Source organism: Acomys russatus, chromosome 23 (assembly GCF_903995435.1).
Source record: "Acomys russatus chromosome 23, mAcoRus1.1, whole genome shotgun sequence".
NCBI lineage: Eukaryota > Metazoa > Chordata > Mammalia > Rodentia > Muridae > Acomys > Acomys russatus.
In genome coordinates, this window is record NC_067159.1 from 6976300 (window position 1) to 7002756 (window position 26457).

A 26457-nucleotide genomic window follows, 5' to 3' on the forward strand; every position below is an offset into this window, starting at 1 on the left:
GATTTCTCTTACGTCACTGACGTGGTGCTGAGAGTGCTTGTGAGAAGTTGCCATACCTGTCTGAGTTCCACTGTGTCATGACAAGTGTGTTCTGGGACATAGTAGGATTTGAAAAGTTCCGTTTTCTACCCCGCCCCCCTCAAATCTACTATGGAAATTTCCAACCATTGTCAGTCATCTCTCTCAGCTAGTGCACGTGTGACTGTGGCCTTCTGTTTCAGTGCCGGCTGTGGGAGAACAGGTGTCATTTGTGCTATTGATTATACGTGGACGTTGCTGAAGGATGGGGTGAGTTTCCCAACACGCACTCCCTATTTTCTTACTGCACAGATCTTCCACTTTTTAGAACATCTTCACAACTCATCTTCTCTTACCGGGTGTGTCCCCCTGGAAATCTACTCCGTCATAGGATTAAATTAGTTCCGAAGTTGGTGACTCTTAAAATCGTGTGATCCCAGGGGAAGGGGCGTAGCTCAGCAATAGTGTACTTGTCTTGTGACAGGAGGCCTTCAGTTTGTTCCCCGACATGACAAAGTGCGATTCTGTAAGACCAACATTATCTGAGAATGTGCTAGAAACATAAATTATGGAGCCCTGCCCCACTGAGTAATCTAGAAAGTGTGGAGTGTGTGAGCCAACCAGCTCTTTGGGTGAGTCTGAGAAGGGATGATGCTTGAGAAATGACTGCCCAGAACTGCGTATTTTCCCTTCCTTTATCCAAGCTGCTTTAGCAGATAGATTCAACTTAGCACAATCAAGCTCTGTGCTGTTGTCTAGAAATCAGTGAGTGTGCATCCGTGTGTGTGTGCATTGGAATGTGCATGTATGTGTGTATAGGGTGCATATGTGTGGATGTGCATATGAGGGACAGAGATTCATATTGGGGTCTCTCTCAATTGTTTTCTATCTTTTTTTTTTTTTTTTTTAGACAGGGTCTCTACTGAATCTTGATTTGGATAGGCTGGCTGGCCCGTGAGCTCCAGGGATCCTCCTTTCCCCCTGAGCACTGGGATTTCAGACATGCCCAGCTTTTATGTGGTGCTGGGGATCTGAACTCAGGACCTTGTGCTTGTGTGGCACATCCTTTACCAACTGAGCCATCTCTTTGGCTCTAGGAACATTTTTAAAATTTTTACTTAATGTGCATTAAATGCAGGCATTTGTCTTGCATGTATGTCTCTGTAAGAGAGTCAGATCCACTGGAACTGGAAATAAAGACAGTTGTGAGCTACCATATGGGTGCCAGGAATTGAACCTGGGTCCTTTGGAAGGGTGGTCGGTGCTCTTAACTGCTGCGCCATCTCTCCAGCCCCTAGAAATAATTTTTTTTTTTTTTTTTTTGGAGACAAGGTTTCTCTGGTTGTCCTAGAACTCGTTCTGTAGACCAGGTTGGCTTTAAACTACCACCACCTCACTCTGTCTTCTGAGTCCTGTGATTAAAGACTTGTGTCACCACACCTGGACAATTTTTAAAAAAAACTTTAAACATTTTATGTGTATGTGTATTTTACCTGCTTGTATGTCTGTGCTGCTTGCATATGCCTGTGCCACAGAGGCCAGAAGAGGGCATCTGATCCCTTGGAACTATAGTTAAGGACAGTTGTGAGCTGCCAAGTAGGTGCTAGGAGTGGAACCTGAGTTCTTTGGAGGAGCCAGGGCTCTTTACTGTGGAGCTATCTCCCTCCCCAGTCCCTGGAAATCAGTTCTTATGTCTGTTAGGAAAAGAGAAGCTTGAATGATGGGCTTTAGATTGTTCTAAATTGCCCTATCTCATAAAACCTCAGATGACTTATCAGTTGAGCCTTATCTTCGTGGTATGAGAGATTTGATCACCCCATGTAAAATTGTTCTGATTATACCCTGTGAGCACATACGGGGGAGGAAGTCCCCCTCAGTCACAGTCATAGGGGAGGGGAGTAAGGGGAAAATGGGAGGGAGGGAGGAATGGGAGGATACAAGGGATGGGATAACCACTGAGATATAATATGAATAAATTAATAAAAATTTTTTTAAAGCTTAAGCAAAAAAAAAATAACAATAAATAAATAAAATTAAAATTTAAAAAGTGTTCTGAGTTACGTCAGTCAGTCTTTTCTAGGGACGACACCAGCCTCTAAATCAGCAGTTTTCAACCTGTGGGTTGAGACCCTTGGGAGGCTGAGCGACCCTTTCACAGGGGTCATCTAAGGCCGTTGGAAAACACAGACGTTTACATTGCAGTTCATAACAACAACAGAATCAGCGTTACGAAGTAGATCAAAAACAATTTTATGACTGGGGCCCGCACGACATGAGGAACTGTGCCGAAGGGCTGCAGCATGAGGGAGGTTGAGAGCCACTGCTCTAAACTGTGGTGAAAATGATAAGAAACCATGTTGGTTTTCAAAATGCAATCTTGATGCTGAAGATACAGCTCCGGGGTAAGAGCACTGGCTGCTCTTGTAGGAGTTTGGATCGCAGAGACCACATGTCAGCTTACAATCATCAGTGACGCCAGGCCCGAGGGACCCAATGCCCTCTTCTGCCTTTTGTGGTGCGTATGTACGCAAACGCTCATGCACATAAGATAAAAATACATATTTCGTAGTGCATCCTTGGAGCTGGGCATTCAGTTCAGTTGGTAGAGAGGTTGGGTAACAATGGACCAAAACTTCGTGCTTGATCTGCCTAAACTGTGTAAACCCGGGGAAGGGATGTGGTGGCACACGCCTATAGCCCTAGCACTTGCAGCGTGGAGGGAGTCGACGGTCAGCCATGGCTACATAGCAAGTTTAAGACCAGCTTGGGCTATATGCGGCCCTGCCAGAAAGAAAGAAACACAGAGAGGGAGGGAAGGAAGGAAGGAGGGAAGGGAAAAACTTCGGCACAGTTCCTCATGTCGTGCGGGCCCCAGTCATAAAATTGTTTTCGATCTACTTCGTAACTCTAATTCTGTTGTTGTTATGAATTGGAATATAAACGTCTGTGTTTTCCAACAGCCTTAGATGACCCCTGTGAAAGGGTCGCTCAGCCTCCCAAGGGTCTCAACCCACAGGTTGAAAACTGCTGATTTAGAGGCTGGTGTCGTCCCTAGAAAAGATTGACTGACGTAACTCAGAACAACTTTTTTTAAAATTTAATTTTATTTATTTATTGTTATTTTTTTTGCTTAAGCTTTAAACATTTTTTTTTATTTATTCATATTACATCTCAGTGGCTATCCCATCCCTTGTATCCTCCCATTCCTCCCTCCCTCCCATTTTCCCCTTACTCCCCTCCCCTATGACTGTGACTGAGGGGGACCTCCTCCCCCTGTATGTGCTCACAGGGTATAATCAGAACAATTTTACATGGGTGATCAAATCTCTCATACCACGAAGATAAGGCTCAACTGATAAGTCATCTGAGGTTTTATGAGATAGGGCAATTTAGAACAATCTAAAGCCCATAATTCAAGCTTCTCTTTTCCTAACAGACATAAGAACTGATTTCCAGGGACTAGGTAGGGAAGAGCAGGTATAGCCAGGCAGTGGTGGCACACGCCTTTAATCCCAGCACTTGGGAGGCAGGGGCAGGCGGATCTCCATGAGTTCGAGGCCAGCCTGGTCAACAAAGTGAGTTCAGAACAGCCAAGGTTACACAGAGAAACCCTGTCTTGAAAAAAAAAAAGCCCCCTCCCCAAAAAAAGAAGAGCAGGTATCGTGGGAGTCCCAGACTATGAGAAACTGGCACGATTTGTTAGCAAAGAATAAAAGGATTAAATATTTTCCCTTTGATTTGACAGATAATTCCTGAGAACTTCAGTGTTTTTCATTTGATTCAGGAAATGCGAACACACAGGCCTTCGCTCGTGCAAACTCAGGTATGGACTGTGGTGATGAGAGGGGAGCAAGTGTCTGAGTCTTGCTGCATACCTGTGTTTGTGGTGAGGCAGCCGGAAGCTGCAGAGTGCACAGGAGTGAGACGAACTCACTATGAGCTCTTCTCTAGCTTGGAGTATCCCAGTGGTTTTCTGAAGCCCTTGTCAGATTATTTTCATTCCTCACAGCTTATTGTCTATATTTGTCATTTCTTGCTTAGGAAGGAAGTGGAAAAAGTCAAAGATTTTTGGACTCAGTAGAAAGGTCCGGGTAATGTGAAGGGTTGTAAGTTAACTTGAAATTTCGTAGTTACAAATCTACCTCTGAGGTCAGAGAAAATCAGGGACTTGGCATTTCTGCTTCAAGAAGTGATGTCATTTCTATGTTAGGAAGCAATGAAAAAATGGAATCAGGACAAGTATATGCCTATCATATAGAGGTTGCTACTGTTACATTTCCCGTATAGCCCCGTGTCTACAGGCACACCTTAAAAACAGAACGACACTCGGCCTTTATTGTGTTCTGCCGCCTTTGACCCCACTCTAGAGTGCTCACACTATCTCATTTCACTGGGAATATTTTCCCCTCTCTTCTAACCCCAAATCTCTCATTGCCTATAGTATTAATTTCACACGTTTATATACTCATAACTTTCCTCAAATAGATACATTTGTTCATCTTTAAGATGGAGCTTAATGTTTATCCACTCATTCCTTCAAGTTTGTATTGCTATTATGTGTAAGTCATGTTTGTGTATTTTTCTGAACTATACTTAAGTGGAAAGACCCTGAAGTGTTTCACATCCCTTATAAACGAACTTTCACAGTTGGACATGGTGGCGCCTGCCTGCTATCCCATCACTCTGGGAGGCAGAGGCAGGCGGATCTCTGTGAGTTTGAGGCCAGCCTGGTCTACAATGAGAGTTCCAGGACAGCCTGGGCTACACAGGGAAACCCTGACTCAACAACAACAGCTGAACGTGCACATAAGTGTAGAGATAAAGCAGTTCACAGTGGCAGGTTAGATATTTTAATGTTCAAGCTGTGAATGAATGGAAAAAACAAAGAGCTATTAATACAAAAGTATCTGTTTGGCCCACACAGGTTTTCCATGAATAGGTTGTGGAAAAAATAATTTTTTATGTGTTGTCTGTAGGTGTTTTCTATGTTCAACCTATAAGAGGCAAGGTCATGTGAAATGGAAGCTTTAGCTGGTTTGAAAGGAAGGCAATGCGTATAAATACACAGACACACCAGCAGGCAAGCAGCCTTGTTATATGAATGGCAGTGTTAAATTAATAAACACACCCCATTCCAGAAGGTCCCATCTCTGTCTGGCCTAGTTTTAAGAGTTTGAAGGTAACTGGAGACACTTTCATATTTCAGCATTGTTAGTGAACTAGCTAAGTGAATCTCACAGTTGTAGCTCATCTCCCAATGCTGCAAAATGGCAGAGTAGCCAGATGATGCTTCCTGCTTGATTTCTGTTCTCGCTCAGAGTCTCTGTCTGTCTGTCTGTGTGTGTCTCTGTCTGTCTGTGTGTGTGTGTCTCTGTCTGTGTGTGTCTCTGTCTGTCTGTCTGTGTGTGTGTCTCTGTCTGTCTGTCTGTGTGTCTGTCTGTGTGTCTGTCTGTCTCTGTGTGTGTCTCTGTCTGTCTGTGTGTGTGTGTCTCTGTCTGTCTGTGTGTGTGTGTCTCTGTCTGTGTGTGTCTCTGTCTGTCTGTCTGTGTGTGTGTCTCTGTCTGTCTGTGTGTCTGTCTGTGTGTCTGTCTGTCTCTGTGTGTGTCTCTGTCTGTCTGTGTGTGTGTGTCTCTGTCTGTCTGTCTGTGTGTGTGTGTCTCTGTCTGTCTGTCTGTGTGTGTGTCTCTGTCTGTCTGTCTGTGTGTCTGTCTGTCTATGTGTCTGTCTGTCTGTCTCTGTGTGTATCTCTGTCTGTCTGTCTGTCTGTCTCTCTCTGTCTGTCTTACATCATACCCTAGTATGGCTTACACCCCACCACTGGGGACCCAGCTGGCTGTGGAGCTGTGACGACCCTTCTGCTTCAGCTTCTTCAGCGCTGGGACTGCACTGTGTGGGAACCACAATGGCTGCTACGTCACATTTTCTGTTTCCATGACGGGGCTGGGTGATTAGATGCCGCATTGTTCTCCTGCTGAAAATACCTTTGAAAACCTCCTTTATTTATTTGTATAGGGCTATATAAAGTGCTGGAGGAAGTGCTTGGGGAAGCAGAAAGGCCCAAATGAAGTATTAACAAACGTAAGCCTTGCAGCACACAGTCAGGACAGAGTCCCAGCCCTTATCCCTTGGTTTACTTTTCTTTGGTATCTTGACTAGGAAAAAAAAATTTCAGCAACTTGATCTAAATACAGTAAAGTAAGTCAGAGAAGACTCAGTGTGTAAGCCATGTGCCGGGAATTACTTCTGAATGGCCCTGGCCAAACTGACTAAACCAGTCTAAGAGCCTTCCTACTTCATAGAGCGTTGTGAGGGCCAAGTTAGAGATGCGTGTCAAAGCTATCAATCCTTATACCAACCATTACCTGATTTTTTTTCCCCCATAAATGAAGATGATTTACTCAAAACCAACATAGGACAACATATATTATTTAAAAAATGATAGCAAAAAAAAAAACAGAGATGAAAGATAAGTAAAAAGAAAGATTCATGGCATAGCATCAATATATGTTAGCTGGAGTTATGTAAAATATATTCCCCGTATATTCCCTAGAAGAATATACAAGTCTGCAGTGGGCCACCCAACGTAAAGCACTGTTACTGAGCTTAGTAACATATGTTTAAGGATGTTTACATTTTGAAATAGACCTCTGTAATTTACCTGTTGTTTTGATTTTCTTCATTTGCTGGGCTTGTGACATGCTCCAGGAACAATACGAGTTGGTCTACAGTGCCGTGTTAGAACTGTTTAAGAGACATATGGATATTATCTCTGACAATCACTCTGGAAGACAGGTAATGTTTAAATTGCACATTGTTTTTCATATGTTTTTTGGCCAGAGCATCTCAGATTATTTGTAGGGCTTCTGTGTAGTCACAACTGAATTGGAAAGTTAGGATTGAATAGGGTTGTGTCAAAAAATCTCCTGTAGAGCTGGCCTCCTGTGGAATGGTGGCTCATTCCTGTAATCCCAGCACTCAGAGGCAGAGACAGGCCTTTGTGAGTTCAAGGCCAGCCTGGTCTCCAAAGTAAGTCCAGGACAGCCAAGGCTATACAGAGAAACCTTGTCTCGAAAAACCAAACCAAATAAACAAACAACAAACAAACAAACTCCTGTGGAGGGAGGACAAATAAATTTTGGGTAGTTTAACTTCCCAATGTGTTAAAATTCACATCTTGATTAACTCATTGCATATAATTTTCAGCTAATTTAGAACCAACCTAATTAGGGCAAGCATGTGTTCTGATCTCTAGTTTTAGACCATTTTCAGCAAGTTAGACGAGATTAAATTTATAAACTCATAGATGAGCACTTTTCCAGGTCCCATCTGTCTTACTTTATAGCATATGTCTCTTCAAAAATTTTCTTTTTAAAAATTGCTAAGTAAAAGTTGAGCCAGGTGTGGTGACACACGACTTGAATCCCAGAGGCAGAGGCAGGCAGACCTGTGTGAGTCTGGAGGGCAGCTTGGCGAGTTCCAGGCTACCCAGGGTTACACAGTGAGACCTTGTCTAAAGAACAACAACAACAAAAAAATTAAATATATTGTGAGTTTGAGGTCAGCCTGGTCTAAGAGCAAGCTCTAGGACAGCCAAGGCTATAAAAGAAATCCTATCTATCTATCTATCTATCTATCTATCTTTTTTCTTTCTTTCTTTTCTTTTTTTTGAGACAGGGTTTCTCTTGTAGCCTTGGCTGTCCTGGACTGATTTCGTAGACCAGGCTGGCCTCAAACTCATAGCTGCCTCTGCTTCCCAAATGCTGGGATTAAAGGCACGTGCCACCACTGCCCGACTAAGAAACCCTGTCTTAAAATATATATGCATGGTATAATGTTTTAAGGTAGAATGACTAAATCAAGATAATTAACATATTTACTTATAATGTAAGACCTATGTTCTACACAATTTTCTAATACATGATGTATCGTTATTAACTGTAGTCATAATATTTTATAGTAAACCTCCTGAATTTATTAGTGTCTGCTGATCAGCATTGCCTCAGAATCTCCCTCTTCCTACTCCCTGGCAGCCACTGTGCTACTCCATGCTTCTATGTGGTTAGCTTATTTTATTTAGCACAGTTTCCTACAGGTTCATCCATGTTGTCCAAAAAAAAAAAAAAAAAAAAACCCAAAAGATCATTATTTTTTAAACGATCCTTGGACTTGAACATAGGGCCTCGTGAATGCCAGTAATTGCTTTAGCACTGAGCTGTATCACCAGCTCTGTTTTTCAACTTTTTAATTTTGAGACAGGGTTTTGCGTAAGTAAGCTACTAGCCTGTATCATCATGCCTGGCACTGTGTGTGTGTGTGTGTGTGTGTGTGTGTGTGTGTGTGTGTGTGTCTGTGTGTGTAAATGGTATGCATATGTGTGTGTGTGCAGTCAGCAGTCCAGATGCATGTAGAAGCCAGAGGCTAACATTACACGTCTTTCTCAATTGCTTTTCCACTCTATGTTTCTGAGGCAGGTGTCTCACTGAAATTACGGCTCTTTGTTTGAGTAGACTGGCTAGCCAGCAAGCCCTCTTTCCCCTGGATCTACCCACCTGCCTCCTGCCTTCAATACTGGGGCTATAGGTCCATCACACTCGGCTTTTATAAGTTATCTGGGAGTCTTAACGCAGGTCCTCTCCCAGGACATTATTTCCTTCTTCTAAAAGGGAGCAATGGTTTTCCATTGTGAATATCTGCTATACTTCTATGGATGGACATGTAAGCTGACCCCCTGGCATGTTTACTGTGAACATTATACATTAAACACATGAGTACCCCACACTAATTTTATTTCCTCTGAAAATGCCAGAAGTTGAATTGAGAAATTATATGGTAGTTTTAGAAAACTTTTTGAGGGACCTCAATACTGATCTTTCATAATACCTAATCTAGTGTACATTTCTACCAATATAGATGTGCACATCTTCTATATTCTTGCTAATATTTACCTATTGCTTGGCAGCAATTATTTATTGCCCCTGGCCCTGCCTCAGTCCCGGGGATTGAACCCAGGGACTCTTTAGTTTGCTCCCTTGATTCAATTGCTTTACTAGTTGATTTCCTTTTAGATTTTCTGTTTCTTCCTCGGCCAGTTTTGATATGGTGGGTGGTCTCCAAGACCTTACCCATCTTATCTAGGTTATCCAACTTGTTAGTATGCCAACTATGTGGTACTTCTTTGCAAATTGTTCATAGCATTTTAATTCTTTTTCTTATTATATCCACATTTTCATCTTGTGTGTAAGGGCACATGTGTAGATACGTGAGCACGTTAATGTGCAGAGGCTCATGTATGCACATCAAGGTCAATGTTGGGTGTACTTCCTCGGGAGCCATCAACCTTGTTTTGTGGGATAGAGTCTTTCCCTGGGATGTGGGGTCACTGATGAGGCTAGCTACCAGGAGGCCCCAGGGCCCTCTCTCTGTCTCCACCAATTTAGTACTAGGGTTACAGGTGTCCTACGCCATGCCATGTTTGTTTATTTATATTTTTTGAGGAGTTTTTTTTTTTTTCTTCTGGGAATTGAGCTTAAGTTCTTTACTAAATATGCTATCTATCCAGTTCCTGTATTTTTACCTTTGGCTAATAATTTGAATTTTTTCTTGGTGTACCTACAGCCTAATAGATTTTGTTGATCTTTTAAAGTTGTCTTTCCATTTTTCTTATTCTCTATTTCATGTATGTCTATTCTAATCTTTAATATTCCCTTGATGTTGCTAAGTTTGAGATTGATTTTAGTCTCCCCCAACCTAGTTTCTTGAAATGTAAAGTTAGGCTGTTCATTTGGGAGCTTTATTGATTGATTGATTGACTGCTTGAAACAGGGTTTCTCTACATAGCCTCAGCTGTCCTGGACTCGCTTTATAGACCAGGCTGGCCTGAAACTCAGAGATCCGCCTGCCTCTGCCTCCTTAATTTTGGTTTTTTGAGACACAGTTTCTCTGCACAGCCTTGGCTGTCCTGGAACTCAACCTGTAGACCAACCTGGCGTCAAACTCACACAGTGCGTTCCAGCCTGCCTTTGCCTCCTGAGTGCTGGTATTAAAGGTGTGCGCCACCACTGCCTGGTGGGATTATTCTTTTATAAGCAAATATCTAATTTATTTTATATTAACTCATCAAAGCCAAATAAACATACTGCTGTATATTTAATTAATTCTTTCAGAATTTATTGCAATATGTTTTGATCATTTTTACCCTTACCTCTCCCCCTAATTCTTCTCAGAACTGCCACTCATCTCTCTAATCCTTCCTAACTTCATACACACACACACACACACACACACACACACACACACACACACACCAATGCTAATTTGTGCTGCTCATACGCTTATGGGTGTGGTTGATCCTTAATAAAGAAAGCCGACTTCGCCTTCCCCAGAAGCCATTAACTGGCCATAGCAGCTCAGTTAGGGGTGGGTGTTATGGAGCCCTCATCCCCATCTGCGTTTGAGTGTTGACTGGCTTGGTTGTATGGAGGTCCTGAATAGGCAAGACTGCTGCTGGAGTTCACAAGTCGCGAGAAGACACTGTTTCAGCCCTGTCCTTCCTCGTCTTTCTGTCCCGCTTTCCATGATGGTGCTTGTGCCTTGTCGGGGGTGTGTGGGGGAAGGGGTATTACTTCCCAGTCTTCCAAATATTAAATTGTTTCATTGACATTGCCTCATTAAAAGACAAAACCTCTGACATTTCTCTTGAAGATTCAAGCAGAATTCTCAACTCCTGAACAAAACCTCACAAAATCTCAAGCTGACTCTTGTCCTCTGGATTTACCAAAAAAGTGAGTAAACTTTGCTTAGTTACATGTTGACTAACTGTGCCTAAGGGATGAAATCTCACGTTCTACGGGAAGAGACCTCTTTTTGGGATGGTGTCAGCGTTCTTTCTTTGTTTCAGCGCAGTGAACGATGACGCAAAAGTGACAAACCAGCGGAGCAAACAGAGGGACGAAGAGGAGAGCGCCGACGCTCCTTCCTTCAGCTTTATGACTTGTGAGATCAGGGCCAAGGAAGAGTTGGCTAAATCAAGCCCATGCTTAGATCTTTTGGAGCTAAACTGTGGGTGTAACAACAAGGCTGTCATAACCAGGAGCGGCCAGGGAATGGCACCCCCACTAATGGGCGAGCCCCTTCAGAAGTATCAAAGTGTAGATTTCGGTCCCATTTTGTTTGGGTCCTGTCCTAGCGCTCCACCTATGAACACAGCAAGTGGGTGTCATAATTCAACGCGGCCAGTGACTCGAACCAAATCAACTCCATTTGCACCAACGCAGCAACAGAAAACAAACGCGTTGGGCATAGAAGATGGTTCTTCAAGCTTGAAATCTCAACCGCACGAGCTTTGTCTCATGGAGCTGCGGGCGCCAAGAGTGGACCACGTTTCCTCAGAGGAACTGAATTACTCGCTGCCCTGCTCCTCTGAACGCCCAGCGGCCTGTGATGCCCCTGGTGCACCGCAGCACGACCCCAGTGCTTCTAGAGTGCAGTCTCGCACGTCTTTGGTAGAAGACCCTTATTTTCCGTCATCACCTCCAAATAGTGCCGGTTCTAAGATGTCTCTTGATCTGCCTGAGAAGCAAGATGGAGCCCCCTTTCCTTGTGATCTGCCACCAGCCTCTTCTACAACCTCCTTTTCTTACTGCAGCTCACAGGATGCTTTAACCCCAAGCCCTCTGAGCAGTTTTTCCCCACCAATAAACCAAGAGACAGCTAGGGAAGGTAAGTTCTTTTTTAAAATTTGCATAACGCTTTGGGCCTTGCCTGGTTTCCATGAAATATTTTGGTTTCTTCTCGCCCTGGCCCATTCTCTTCTGCTTCTTTTTTTCTTGCTCTTTCTTCTCAAGAAATGCATTGTAGATGTTTTTTGATGATGCACCAAATCGAAGCCAACAACAGTGGAGGCAGCCAGGTCTGGGGACCCACCTACGCCAACAGGAAGGCTTCAACCAAGGCCAAATCCATTCCAGACTTGTTTAACAAAAGCCCACAATTTACCCGTTAGCATGCGGGGGCAGTTTCCCAGGCACAGAGGACAAGCTGAGGAGCAGCACCGAGCGGCCACCCAGAAATATTTGTTACACACTTAGGTGCTTGTAATGAGTTGACCACATTGCTAAGCATTGAATTCTTTTCCTGTAGGACTGGGAAGGGTAGGGCCCCATTTCCTGCACGTCTGCAGCATCTTAATAGATGTTAAAACGTTCAGTGTTGTGTGACTTTTAAAAAAAAATATTTTAACACAACCTTCATAATTGTCGCTTATAATTCTGGATTTTTTTTTTACATATCAAATATAGTTTTAACTGAGTTAGTCGGACTGTAATACTGAACACACATTAACGTTTTATAAGTAGACAAGTTATTCACTAGTCATTTTATGAGCTGCATTACGTTAGACTATTATGGGGTGTTTCTTTGCCTCTTGCTTCTGTTTAGTGAAGTGAGTTGAACCCAGTGCCTCATGCATGCCAGGCAGTGTTTAAGTGGACTCTCCAGCCCTAACAATTTGATGTAGAAGATGAAGGAAGCAAAGAGCAAGCTTAATTCTCTTAGGCAAATTGCAAGATAATCTGTAGACAGCGTTTACCTAGGAAATATGGGAAACTGTTGCTCTGTGACGTTTTTAATGGAGTTTCTTTTTCCTCTGTCTTGAAGTCATGGGGCTCAAGTCCAGCCAGCTGGGAAGGAGCTCTGTCACGGAGTTATAGCCCTGGTCCATATTTCTTTCTTCTTTCTCTTTTCTTGATGTAGATAGAATCTTACTACCCAAGCTGGCCGAGAGTTGATAGAGGTCAGGCGGATGTGGAACTCACAGTGGTCCTGCCTCAGACTCTCAACTGCTAGGGAATAATTTCTCCTTCCTTCTGTGCGTGCATGCGTGTGTGTGTGTGTGTGTGTGTGTGTGTGTGTGTGCGCGCGCGCGCGCGTGTGGGAGCAGGCATGTATGCATGTGTGAGCATATGTGGAGGCCAAATGAAGATGGCAAGCAAATTGCTCCACTCTCTACCCTGTGACAGTGAGCTGTGGTCTCACTGAACTCAGAGCTTGCCTTTCACTGTCTTACCCCAGGCTGAGGACTAGCAAGGCCTGTCTCCACTCCTTCCCCGCCGGTGCTAGGTTACAGGCATGGCCTTGCTTTGTATGTGGATGCTGGAGATCTGAACTCAGGTGCAAACATTCTTACCCACGCAGCCATCTCCCCAGCCCCAAGGTTTTTGTTTTGTTTTTCCTATTTTAGTTTTTTGGGTTTTTTTTTTTTGGTTTTTTGTTTTGTTTTGTTTTTTTAGACAGGGTCTCATGTAGCCCAGGCTGGCCTCAAGTTCTCTACACAAACAAGGATGACTTTGAACTCTTTTTTTTTTTTAAATATTTTTTATTTTTAATTTTAATTTATGTACATTGGTGTGAGGGTGTCAGATCTTGGAGTTACAGACAGTTGTGAGCTGCCGTGTGGGTGCTGGGAACTGAACCCGGGTCCTTTGGAAGAGCAGGCAGTGCTCTTAACCACTGAGCCATCTCTCCAGCCCCCGACTTTGAACTCTTGATGATAAATATGTGCTATTCAAACCTAGTAAATTTAATAGATGAAAATTATTTGTTGTAAAAAAATATTTTACCTGCCTCTGAGAAGGTTCTTCTTTGACCTAATTCTTTTTCAGTTTGTTCATTAAAATGTATGAAAAATTTTTTTCATGTGTGTGTGTGTGTGTGTGTGTGTGTGTGTGTGTGTGTGCGCGCGCGCATACACAGGTCACAGAACTTGCCGGAGAAAGTTTTCTCCTTCTACCATGAGGATTAAGGGATTTAACTCAGGTTGTCAGGCTTAGTAGAAGCAAGTGCCTTTGACCATGGAGCCACCTTACCATCTGATGTTTTCTTTTTATAAATAACTATAATGTTTTAAACTTCTTAGAGCATCAAAAATAATAACAAAGTAGCCAAATTTTCATTTTGTAGCCAAATTGACATGTCTGCCACCTGGTGGCAGTTTCTTATAATAGCATGTAAAATGTTCTACTCAAATTCTGAATATTTTTATGAGCTCTCTAGTCTACTTCCATTCCCAGAAGTTTCTCCTTCTTTCTTGACAAACTGTTTCTACTTATGTAACAAACATCATATTTTGGATTCTGTATGAAGTAAAGAAAGCATTTTTGTTTTGTTTTTCAAGACAGGGTTTTTCTGTGTAGCCCTGGCTGCTCTGGAACTTGCTCTGTAGAGCAGGCTAACCTCAAACTCAGAGATCCACCTGCCTCTGACTCCGCCCACACCGCCATCCCCCAGTGCTTGGATTAAAGACATGCACCACCTCCACCAGGCAAGAAGGGAATTAAAAAAAAAATCTGTGTAAATGAATGTTTAGCTGACAAAAGCGTCCTGTTGTGAATGCAATGGAAACAGAAAGGAAAGAGTTAGGCAGAGAATAACAACAACTCCATTAAGGCATGTGGGGGCATGCGAACCTTTACACCCAGTAGAGAGCCTCAGAAAGGTTTTACCTACAGACAAATGTATTCTTTCCCCTAGAGTAAGCAAATATGAAGCTGTTAAGTTTACACTTAGGATTAGATTGGAATGTAAGGATCCCCTTTATTCTCATAAAAAATTGTGATGACTTTTCTGTCACTTGGATAGCTCCTGCTCCACGGGCAGATGACGAAATCCCACCCCCACTCCCTGAAAGAACACCGGAGTCCTTCATTGTGGCTGAGGATGGTGAGTGCGACTCTGTCAGTACGAAGTGTGTGTCCCTTCTCAGGTCCCGTAGTGCTCCCTGTGCAACTGCTGAGAACGCCTTCACCTCCTTTAACAATAACCTCACTCAGCCTGGCGTGGTGGCACACTCGGGAGGCAGAAGCAAGCGGATCGGATCTCTGTAAGTTCGAGGCCAGCCTGGTCTACAAAGTGAGTCCAGGACAGCCAAAGCTACACAGAGAAAACCTGTCTAAAAAAAAAAAAAAAAAAGAAAGAAAGAAAGAAAGAAAGAAAAGAAAAAACAAACAAACAAACAAAAAAAAAAAACACAAAATAAACACCTCACTTCTAAGAACTGGCACATTTCCCTTTGCGACAGGAGAATTCTCACTCAGTGCTGCTGAATCCTTACCTCTGGTGGTAAAGGTGAGGATCGGAGCATCACCGGAATGGAGCGGAGCATCTGAATCAAAGATCCTCGACCCCGTGGGACTTATACCAAGCAAGGTTTGTAATTTTCTGATGACTCAACTCATTTGTATTCCACAGGCTATAATTTTATTCTACCCATTTTTCATTTTTAGACATATTTATTTTACTTTAGGTGTAAGCATGCTTTGCGCATAGATATAGATACAGATATAGATAGCTATAGGTATAGATCTATCTACCTCGTGTGCCCGGCGGGGGGGCGGGGGATGGTTGAGAGCCACCCCGTGGGTGCTGAGAACTGAACCCAGGTCCCCTGCCAGAGCAACAAGTGCTCTAACTGCTGTGTTATTCTCTTCATTTTAACAACCGTCACTCAGTAATTATTAAGTAGACCCTAAATGTAAAACAAGACGCTAAAGGATGAGTGGGGCATAAGAGAGATGGACAAGGCATACCTTCTCACTTTTAAGAAGCTTACATTTAAGCTGGACACGGAGGTGCACACCTGTAATCCCAGCACTCAGGGAGGCACAGGCGGTTGGATCGCTGTGAGTTCAAGGCCAACCTGGTGTACAAAGCGACTTCAGGACAGCCCAGGCTACAGAGAGAAACTCTATCTTGAAAAACCAAAAACCCAAAGGAAACCAAACAAAACTTACGTTTCAAGTACAGGATGTATATATGAATCTTTACGTTTATTACATCAAGAACAATACATCAACGAGATGGGAAAGGTTATAGAGATTCAAAGGACAGGAAAGCTTTTCAAGTTGAGAGTGATCAGAAGGGCCCAGGGAAAGAGAAGACATTTGAGCTGATTCCTAAGAGAAAGTTAAGGCAAGACCAAATCCAGTGTTTTATAAGTAGACAAGTTATTTGCTGCAGTCACTTCATGAGCTGCACCACGTTAGCAGTGAAATCGCAGGCAGCAACTTTTAGCAGCATGTGCATATTATTTAAGATGAACTGCTTGGAATAATGTTTCCTGATTCCAGAAGAAATATCTGTGTTTCTGATAATCGGTTATACGTTACATTTCTATATATTCTTTGAACCAACTATGTAATGTCTACATTGATTTCAGAGATCAGAGAATTCATTAAACATTTAGAAGTTCCTCCTGGGCTGTGGGTGTCACTTAGTGCTAGCATTTGTCTGGCACTGTAAGACTCCAGATTTAATCCCCAGTACTGAACTAAAAAATAGCTCCTACAATTGTAACGCTGGAAAATTACATTGTTAATGTAATGTTGTTACAATCACTGTTAATACCATGTTCACACATAATGGTCTTTTTTCTTAGCTCACAAAGAAAAGAACAATCAGCTCTTTTCAGTGTCATAAAGTAATTACAATTTCAACAACTTATCTCCAAATAAAATTTTAGGGCAATGTTCTTAATTATGAAAGAAACAATTTAGAAGAAGATCAACTTATAACTAATTTCCATATGCTATAAAACTATGAAAATCATTGTTAACAGTTATAGGTTTCTTTTTATAATTCAGAATACTTATGAATAAATAGTGCTATCACTATTTATAGTTATGTAAACTATAATTTTAAAAAATGGTATGTATTGTGTCAAGCTTGTATTGTATGTGTACATATCATTCTTTACCTTTTTTCCTCCTCACCTATTCAGAATGTGGAACTCCGAAGTCCCAGATCAGGTAAAGACCTCTTGACTTTAGATGGCATTTAATCCTAAGAACTTGTTTTGTAAGAACAGCTCATTAAGTTAGAGTGAGTCACCTCAGGAGGATTCATGGTTCTTGTAAGTGCTTCTTTTGTCTTCATTTATTTTTTATTTTCCCAAACTTACAGTTTTGTTTTGTCGTGGGTAAGGTAAAGGCAAGATCCTTTTTTTTTTTTTAAAAAAAGCATTATTTCAGATAGGATATTTTAAAATGGAAATAGTCTAAAACAATCCTGTGTAAAAAGAACAGAGCAGAACACTACTCTCCTACCTTACTTCAAATTACACGAAGCCAGAAGAGCAAAGTAAACACCCCAGAGGTGAACCCACATGTGCTCTGTAGTCAACTGACTTGGAAAAGATGCTATGGTCGTGCACAGGTGATCGTGCACGGGGAACAATAGTGTTTTCAACAAATGATTCTCCGAAAACCATATCCACAGGCATAATACGGGAGGCTCCTACCTCTCACCAGCCACCCAAACCAACCCAGCATCTACTAAAGTTTAATTATAAGGGGGCTGGAGAGATGGCTCAGTGGTTAAGAGTGCCACCTGCTCTTCCAGAGGTCCTGAGTTCAATTCCCAGCAACCACATGGTGGCTCACAACCATCTATAAATGTGATCTGATACCCTCTTCTGCAAATAAAGCACTTATATGCAATAAATAAAATAAATAAATCTTTAAAAAAAAGTTTAATTATAAGACTGGAAACTATTAAATGACTAGAAGAAAAACTTCAAGACTTTGGAATGGGTGAGGATTTTTTTTTTGAACAAGACATTAAAAAAATAATGAGGTAACAAAAGCAAGAATAGACAAGTGAAATTATTCCAAATGAAAGGCCTCACACAGGAAAGGCAACAACCTTTGCCTTTAATGCAGAAAAACTTTGTGTATTGTGTATCTGACAAGCATAGCCATGTTCAACATTAATTTAGTGACTCAGATTTATTTATTTATTTATTTACTGTGTATTTTCCAGACAAGTTTCTCTGTATAGCTTTGGCTGCTCTGGAACTTGCTTTATAGATCAGGCTGGCCCTCAACTCAGATATTTGCATGCCTCTTCCTTCTGGGTGCTGGAATTAAAGGTCTGCACCACCATGCCTGGCTTTAGTGACTCAAAATTTAAAGATCTGGTGTGAATAGGATGCTCTGGATATTGACCAAAACGTGTAGGGAACACAAAAATAATAAATATATATACATATATATGTTAAAGTTATTTTTATAAAACTGTGTTTGTTTTTCAGTTACTCTCTTGTCCTGGGCTAGCATTAAAATAGTTGAGACTCTATTATATTGTTTTAACAAGCTTCACAGCACAAGAACTGAGCAGTTGTTACTCTATTCTTAACCCTCTAAGTTAATTTGGCCTCCTCCCAACATAAATCCCAGAGATACTTACATTTCATAGCTTTCTCTGTTCCAGCTCCCATCCTGATGCCTTCTAGACCTCTGCTCATAGCTGACTCCCTCCTTCCCCTCCTTCCTCCTCCAGCTCCTCCTCCCCTGGCTTGCAGGAAGTCCAGCCCTATTCTCTCTTTTTCTCAGCAATTGACTGTAAGCTGCTTTATGGGCATATCAGAGGACAATTGGGGAGCAATGTTAGCACAACATGGAGACAGAAGATTCTCAGAACGTGGATTGTAACCAGATATGAGGGTGGGGTACAGAAATCAACATTTGAATTACAGAACAATCTTATGTCTACATATATACACATGTATGTGTGTATAATATATAACATATATATTATGTATATATGCACATACAGACACAAATATATCATGCATACATATATATGTATGCCTGAATTTAAAATTGGCAGTAAATCTAAATATATTTCTCAAAAGAAAATATACCAGTGTCCAAGAGAGATAAAGATATTCAAGACCACTAATCATCAATGAAATACAAGTGAAAACCATAATTCATTATAACCCCACTTCACTAAGAATGATTATTATCAAAAAACAAAAGTGGGGGCTGGAGCCAGGCATGATGGTGCCACCTTGAATCTCAGCATTGTGAGGCAGAGGCAGCTGAATCTCTGAGTTTCAGGATGGCCCGCTTGACTGAGTTCCAGGACAGCCAGAGCTTTACAAAGAAACTCCTCCTTTCGGAGGCGGGGGGAAGTCGGGCCAGAGAGATGGCTCAGGGGTTAAGATCATGGGTTACTCCTCCATAGAGACCAGGTTCAAGCCCAGGTTCAATTTCCAGCATTTACATGGTGGCTCAAAAATATCTGTAATTACAATTCCATTGGGGTTGATGCCCACTTCTGGCCTCTGTGGACACTGCACACATGTGGTACACAGACATATATGTAGGTAAAAATACCCATACATGTAAAATAAAAATAAATGGAAGAGAGAGAGAGAGAGAGAGAGAGAGAGAGAGAGAGAGAGAGAGAGAGAAAAGAAGAAGAAGAAGAAGAAGAAGAAGAAGAAGAAGAAGAAGAGAGAGAGACAGACAGACAGAGACAGAGACAGACAGAGAAAGACAGAGACAGAGGGAGAGAGCGCAGGGCCTGGAAGATTGCTCAGCAGGTAAAAGCTCTTGCCTGACACTCTGAGCTTGATATCTGAAACCAGCATAAAGGTAGAAGAAGAATTTACTCACAGAGTTGTCTTCTGACCTCTACATACATGCAGTGGCATATGTCATACTCCCCCAATAATGATAAATTAGATTAAAACAAAAGATAAATGCTGCTGAGAATTTATAGAAAAGGCAGCCTCTGCACATGTTAGTGGAGCTGTAAAGTAATGCAACCATTACTGAAAGCAGTAGGAAGGCTGGGTACAGTGGTGTGTGCCTGTACTCCTGGCACTCGGGTGCCTGGATATTGTATCGCTTTTCTCATTGCTGTGACAGAAATTTAAGGAAGGAAGGGTTAATTTTGGCTGGTAGTTTGAGGGTATAGTCCACTATGACAGTAAGTGCATGGAGGCGGCAGCGTGAAGACCCTGGCTACATACACTGCATCTGCAGTCAGGGAGCAGAAGAAGGTGCTCAGCTACCTTTTCCTTTTTATTCAGTCCGAAACCCCAGCATGTAGATCAGTGCCCACCACATTTAGGGCATTTCCTCCTCAGTCAGCTAAATACATTCTCCAATAGGCATGCCCAGAGATACGTTACCATGGGAACTCTAAATAACATCAGGTTGACAATCAAGATTAATTGTCACAATTCTACTCCATGTCACCTTGACAGCTACCTACACATATCCTTCCACTCCTTGTACCCATAGGCCCATGGCCATCTCATGAGGCAAAACACATAAAGTCCAACTCCGACTTTGACCTCCTCATTTCTGATGTGGATCCCCTTGATCTCCGTTTGCTGTCTTATTGCTCTAGCTAGAACTTCAAGTACTATATTGAAGAGATATGGCGAGAGTAGGTAGCCTTGTCTAGTTCCTTATTTTAGTGGAATTTCTTTGAGTTTCTCTCCATTTAATTTGATGTTTGCTATTGGCTTGATGTATATAGTCTTTATTATGTTTAGGTATGTGCCTTGTATCTCTCCAAGACTTTAAACATGAATGGGTGTTGGATTTTGTCAAATGATTTTTTGGCATCTAAGAATATGATCATTTAGTTTTTTCTTTCAGTTTATTTGTATGGTAGATTACATTAATGGACTTCCATATATTGAACCATCCCTGCATGCTTGGGATGAATCCTACTTGATCATGGTGAATGATATCTTTGATGTATTCTTGGATTTTGTTTGTGAGTATTTTATTGAGTATTTTTGCATTGATGTTCACAGGAGAAATTGGTCTGAAATTCTCTTTCTTTGTTGTATCTTTGTGAGGTTTAGGTATCAAGGTGACTGTGGCCTCATAGAATGAGTTTGATAATGTTCCTTCTATTGCTATTTGGTGGAATAGTTTGAGGAGGATTGATATTAGCTCTTCTTTGAAAGTCTGATAGAATTCTGCCCTGAAACCATCTGGCCCTGGGATTTTTTTGGTTGGGATACTTGATGACTGCTTCTATTTCTACACGATATATAGGATATTTGATTTGTTTACCTGATCTTGATTCAACTTTGGTAAGTGGCATCTATCCAGAAAATTGTCCATTTCATTTAGATTTTCAAATTTTGTGGCATTTGGCTTTTGAAGTAAGGCCTAATGATTCTTTGGGCTTCCTCACTGTCTGTTGTTGTCTCCTTTTTTATTTCTGATTTTGTTGATTTGGATAGTGTCTCTCTGCCTTTTAGTTAGTTTAGTTAAGAGTTTGTCTATCTTGTTAATTTTCTCAAAGAACCAGCACTTAGTTTCATTGATTCTTTGAATTGTTCTCTTTGTTTCTAATTTATTTATTTCAGCCCTGAGTTTTATTATTTCCAATGCTCTACTCCTCTTCCTGTGTCTGCTTCTGTCCCCCACCTATGGCTTCCAAATGAACCATTAAGTTGCTTGTATGAGATGTTTCCATTATCTTTATGAAGGCACTTAGTGCTACAAACTTTCCTCTTAGCACTGCTTTTATTGTGTCTCATAAGTTTGGGTATATTGTACCTTCATTTTCATTGAATTTTAGGAAGTTCCTAATTTCTTTTTTTATTTTTTCTCTGACTCAGTTATCATTGATTAGAGTGTTGTTCAGTTTCCAAGTGTGTGTAGGCTTCTTGTTATTTCTGTTCTTGTTTCATTTACATATCCTTTGGTGAGAGGGGGATCTTGAAGTCTCCCACTATTAATGTGTGGTTTAATGATTCTTTTACAAATGTGAGTTCCCTTGTATTTGGGCATAGATGTTCAGAATTGTGATGTCATCATGATTGAGTTTTTCTTTGATGAGTATGAAGTGTCCTTTCTCATCTCTTTTGATTAATTCTGGTTGAAAGCCTTTTTTTTTTTTTTTTTTTTTTTTTTTTTTAGATATTAGAATGGCCACTCCAGCTTGCTTCTTGTGTCCATTTGCTTGGAAAACCTTCTTTCATCCCTTTACTCCTAGGTAATGTCTATCTTTGTGTCTGAGGTGTGTTTCTTGTATGCAGAAGAATGTTGGGCTTGTTTATGCATCCATTCAGTTAGTCTGCATCTCTTTATTGGAGAGTTGAGGCCATTGATGTTGAGAAAGATTAATAACCAGTGACTGTTACGTCCTTTTATTTTGATGTTGGCTGTGATAGTGTGTTTGTGTGCTTGATTAATTTTTGTTTTGCTAAAGTGAAGTTATCTATTTCTTGTGTTTTCCTGGGTATAGTTAGTCTCTTTTGGTTGGAGTTTTCTTTCTAGTATCTTCTGTAGGGCTGGCTTTGTGGATGGGTACTGTTTAAATTTGTTTTTGTCTTGGAATATCTTGTTTTCTCATCTGTGGTTATTGAAAGTTTTGCTGGGTATAGTGGTCTGGACTGGCATCTGTGGTCTCTCACGGTTTGCAACACATATGCTCAGGCCCTTCTGTCTTGATTCTGATAGCTTTGCCATTGTATGTTATTTCGCCTTTTCTGCTTGCCACTTTTAATACTTTTTATTTGATTTTTTTCTTTGATTATTATGTGGCAGGAGGTTTTTCTTTTTTTGTCTACTTTATTGGTGTCCTGTAAGCCTTTTGTATGTTATTAGGCTTCACTTTATTTAAATTGGGGAAATTTTCTTATATGATTTTTTGAAAATATTTTGTAGGCCTTGCAGCTGGGCATCTTCTCTTCCCTCAATTCCTATTATTCTTAAGTTTCATCTTTTCATGGTGTCCTTGATTTCGTGGATGTTTTCAGTCAGGAAATTTTCAACTTAACATTTTCTTTGACGGTTGCATCAAAAGCTTCCATTGTATTGTCTACACCTGAGAGTCTTTCTTCCATCTCTTGTATTCTGCTGGTGATGCTTACCTCTGTATATTCCTGTTTTCTTCTCTAAGTTCTCTCTTTTCAGACTTTCCTCAATTTGTGCTTTTATTATTGCTTCCATTTTCATCTTCAGATCTTGAACCATTTTATTGATTTTCTTTTCCTGATTGTTTGCATTTTTCTGATTTTTTTCCCCAGTGATTTCTTTTTTTTTTTTTTTTTTCATTTACACTCTATTGGCCTCTGTCATGACCTCTATAAGGTCTTCAATCTGTTCAGCTTTATCTTCCTGTATTTGTTTACAGATTTTATTTGTTTCTTTCATTATCATCTTTAGGAAAGATTTAAGTCATTTTCTTGCGTTTCAGATGTGTTAGATTTCCCAGAACTGATTGCTTTGGGATAACTGAGTTCTGGAGATGCCATAATATTTTGGCTTTTGTTGTTTGTGTTTTTGCAATGGCCTTTCAGCCATCTTTCTGCCTCTGGTGTTGGGTGGTAGTTTCTGGTGTCCTTCACTGGCTGTTGAGAGCAGCTCATAGGTGAGTGGCTATAGGTTGAGATCCCTCACCTGTGGGGATCAGGGAACTTTTCAGGTGGATCAGGTGAGTGACATGAGATCAGATCTTGGAACTTTCTGTGGAGCAGCTAGGTGACCATAAAGTCAGATCTACCTGTGTTCCACATCGTGGTGTCTCCTCAGCATGGAAACTCAGACACTGCTGTTTGTAGCACACAGTTCCTTCTGAAACATCAAGTGCAAATGTTATGTGCCCTGCCAGGCATGGGGCTAGTCCTTGGAGCCTGCACCCATACCTGTGTGGACCCAGGAACTTTCTGTGGATTGGCTAAGTGACTGTCAGATCCATTTGTGTTCCAGACTGTGGGGGCCCCTCTGGTCTAGAAGACCAAGATTTTGGTGTTTTTCTGGTCCTCTGCTTCTTCTGAGACCCGGAGTTCAGAAGCTGCGTGCCTCACAGGGGTGTTATTAGTCCTTGGAGCTTGTGCCTTCAGGAACCCAGGCACTTTTCTGTGGATTAGCCCCGTGGCTGAGGCCGGACTCACCCATGCTCCACACACTGTAGATCACTCTCACCTGGGGATCACCAGCACTGGTGTTCTGTAGTCCTCAGTTTGGTCCTAGGTCACTGTGCAGTCACTGCTGTCCTGCTGATCAATCAAGGTATGTGTTAGGTGCCGCCATCTTGGATTCCCCCCTAGGTTTCTTTTTAAAGACACCAATCTATGTAACAATTGTAGCAGCTTTTGAACCTGCCTTGTCTATAATGTTATTCACACTCTTTTCCTTGACAAACAGTACATTTATTTCTTCTTCACCTCCTCCTCCTCGTCCTTCTTTTTTGTTTTTGTTGTTTTTGACAGGGTTTCTCTGTATAGCCTTGGCTGTCCTGGACTCCAACCCAGAAATTCACCTGTCTTTGCCTTGTGAGTGCTGGGATTAAAGGTGTGTGCCACCATGCCTGGCTACTGCACATTTCTTATTGCTTTGCTTTTTACTAAAACTGCAGACCTGAATAAGAGAAAGCAGTGGGCATACCACAGGCCTCATACTATTTTGTCTTGAATTACCTCCACTAACGGACTAGTATATCACACATGTATCCAGAACACAGGTAGAGTGCAAACAGATTCTTTGGCAGGATAGAAATCAAATGGCTTCTATCTGAGTTTCCTATAGAGTCCTTGATGGCCCCTGAAACTTATGAGCTAGGCCCCAGTTACTCACATATCTCTCGGAATTTTGGGCCTTCAAATTCTCACCAGAAAGGTCCATTAAATTCTGTTTATAGAATTCTAGGAATTTTCTGGCACGGGGTTACTCATTCCTCCACATTCCTCCTCTAAAGCAATTCCAAAGGCCTACAAACAACATGGCAAAGATCATCACAGCAATGGCTCACTTCCCAGTGCCAATATTTTCTGTATAATTTATCTCACTGCTGTGACAAAAACACCTAACAAAATCAACTTTGTGGGGAAACAGGTTTATTTTGACTCACAGTTTGGTAGTGGAGTCTTTCATTGTTTTAGGTAGGGTTCTGTTGCTGTGAAGAGACACCATGAACACAGCGAGTCTTACAAAGGAAGGCATTTAACTGGGGCTGGCTTACAGTTCAGAGGTGTAGCCCATTATCATCATGGCGGGAAGCATGGCAGCGTGCAGGCAGATGTGGTAATGGAGAGGGAGCTGAGAGTTCTACATCTGGATCCACAGACATCAGGAAGACGGTGAGACACTGGGCATGGCTTGAGCATCTGAGACCTCAAAGCCCACCTCACAGTGACACACTTTCTCCGAAAAAGCCACACCTACTCCAACAAGGCCTCCTAAATGTGCCACTCCTTATGAGACTCTGGGGCCTTTTTTATTCAAACACCACATTCATGATGGCAGTGGCCCATGATGGTGCAGACTGTCATGGTGCCTAGGTAGAAGAAGCTCACAGTGCATCTACAACCAGGAAGCAGAGAGAGAGATGAATTGGTGCTCAATTCACTTTCTCCTTTTTTATTCAGTCTTGGATCCCAGCCCATGGGATAGTCTTTCTACCCTAACTAACCCAATCAAGAAACTTCCTCAGAGACATGCCAAGAAGTTCATTTCCATGTTGACTCTAAAGCCCATCACATTGGCAATCAAGGGGTGGGGAGAATGATGAGCCTGAGGGCAGCTGGTATGTACTATAAGAACCTATCACAAAAAACCAGAGGGAGAGAAAAGAAGAGATAAAGGGAAGAAAGGAGAGAAAGAAAAGACAACTAGTATGGGGTGTTAGGTCCTGCCGCAGGGCATGGCTGGCATACCCTGCCCTCTACCTAGGGGCAGGTCTTCCCCTTTTCCAGAGACCCTTCACTATATAATCCAAACATTTTGGCTTCCCCTATCCCCTTTGCCCCCTTCCCCTTCTCTTTCTCCCTTCCTTCTCCCCTAACCAGCACGTGACTCTCTTTTCCTCCCCCTCCCCCACCAGAGCTGCTCTGATAACCCTGCATTTATATAATATAGTTTTGTTATCATATGGTCCAGAAATCCCACTACTGAGTGGATATGGAAAGGACATATAGACAAATAGATACTTATACTTACACTTTCACAAAAGCACCATATTCAACAATTAAGAAACACAATCTAAGGGGCTGGGTCTGGTGGCTCACACCTTTAATCCCAGCACTCGGGAGGCAGAGGCAGGTGGATCGCTGTGAGTTCAAGGCCAGCTTGGTCTACAAAGCAAGTCCAGGATAGCCAAGGCTACACAGAGAAACCCTGTCTTGAAAAAAAAAAAAAGTTGATCTCACAGAAGTTCAGAGTATAGTGGTGGTTGCAGAGGGAGAAGACAGATGAGCAAAAAATTGGCCATTGGCCACTAAGTTACCAGTAGTTGTATGGAGATCTAGTATATTGTTGCATAGGTCAGAGATTACTAAAAGTTATACATTGTTCATTTCTAAAGATTGGAAAAAAGGACTTCTAATTGTTCATTATAAGTGATAAATGTTTGAGTAAACATGTTTAACTTGACTTAATATTATACAATGTATACATGTATTGAAATATCATATAGTATCTCATTATATGTACAATGTTGATGTTTTATATAATTGATCTTAAAAGAAATTTAATAAGCCTGGAGTGGCGGCGCACATCTTTAATCTCAGCACTTGGGAGGCAGAGGCAGCAGGATCTCTGTAAATTCAAGGCTAGCCTGGTCTACAAATCTAGTTACAAGACAGTCAATGCTATTACACAGAGAAAGGCGTCTCACAATCGTCTA

The 26457-nt window shown here is 41.7% G+C and overlaps 1 protein-coding gene across 1 annotated transcript in view; it reads left to right on the forward strand.

The window, feature by feature from the left end:
• Ptpn22 (protein tyrosine phosphatase non-receptor type 22) overlaps positions 1-26457 on the forward strand; it is a 57664-nt gene that overhangs the window by 19830 nt on the left and 11377 nt on the right. The window contains exons 9-16 of the mRNA XM_051165934.1: positions 222-288; positions 3764-3841; positions 6724-6810; positions 10720-10799; positions 10916-11736; positions 14653-14733; positions 15092-15219; positions 16790-16817. Of these exons, the coding sequence (XP_051021891.1) occupies positions 222-288; positions 3764-3841; positions 6724-6810; positions 10720-10799; positions 10916-11736; positions 14653-14733; positions 15092-15219; positions 16790-16817 (1370 nt within the window). The remainder of the gene's footprint in view (positions 1-221; positions 289-3763; positions 3842-6723; positions 6811-10719; positions 10800-10915; positions 11737-14652; positions 14734-15091; positions 15220-16789; positions 16818-26457) is intronic.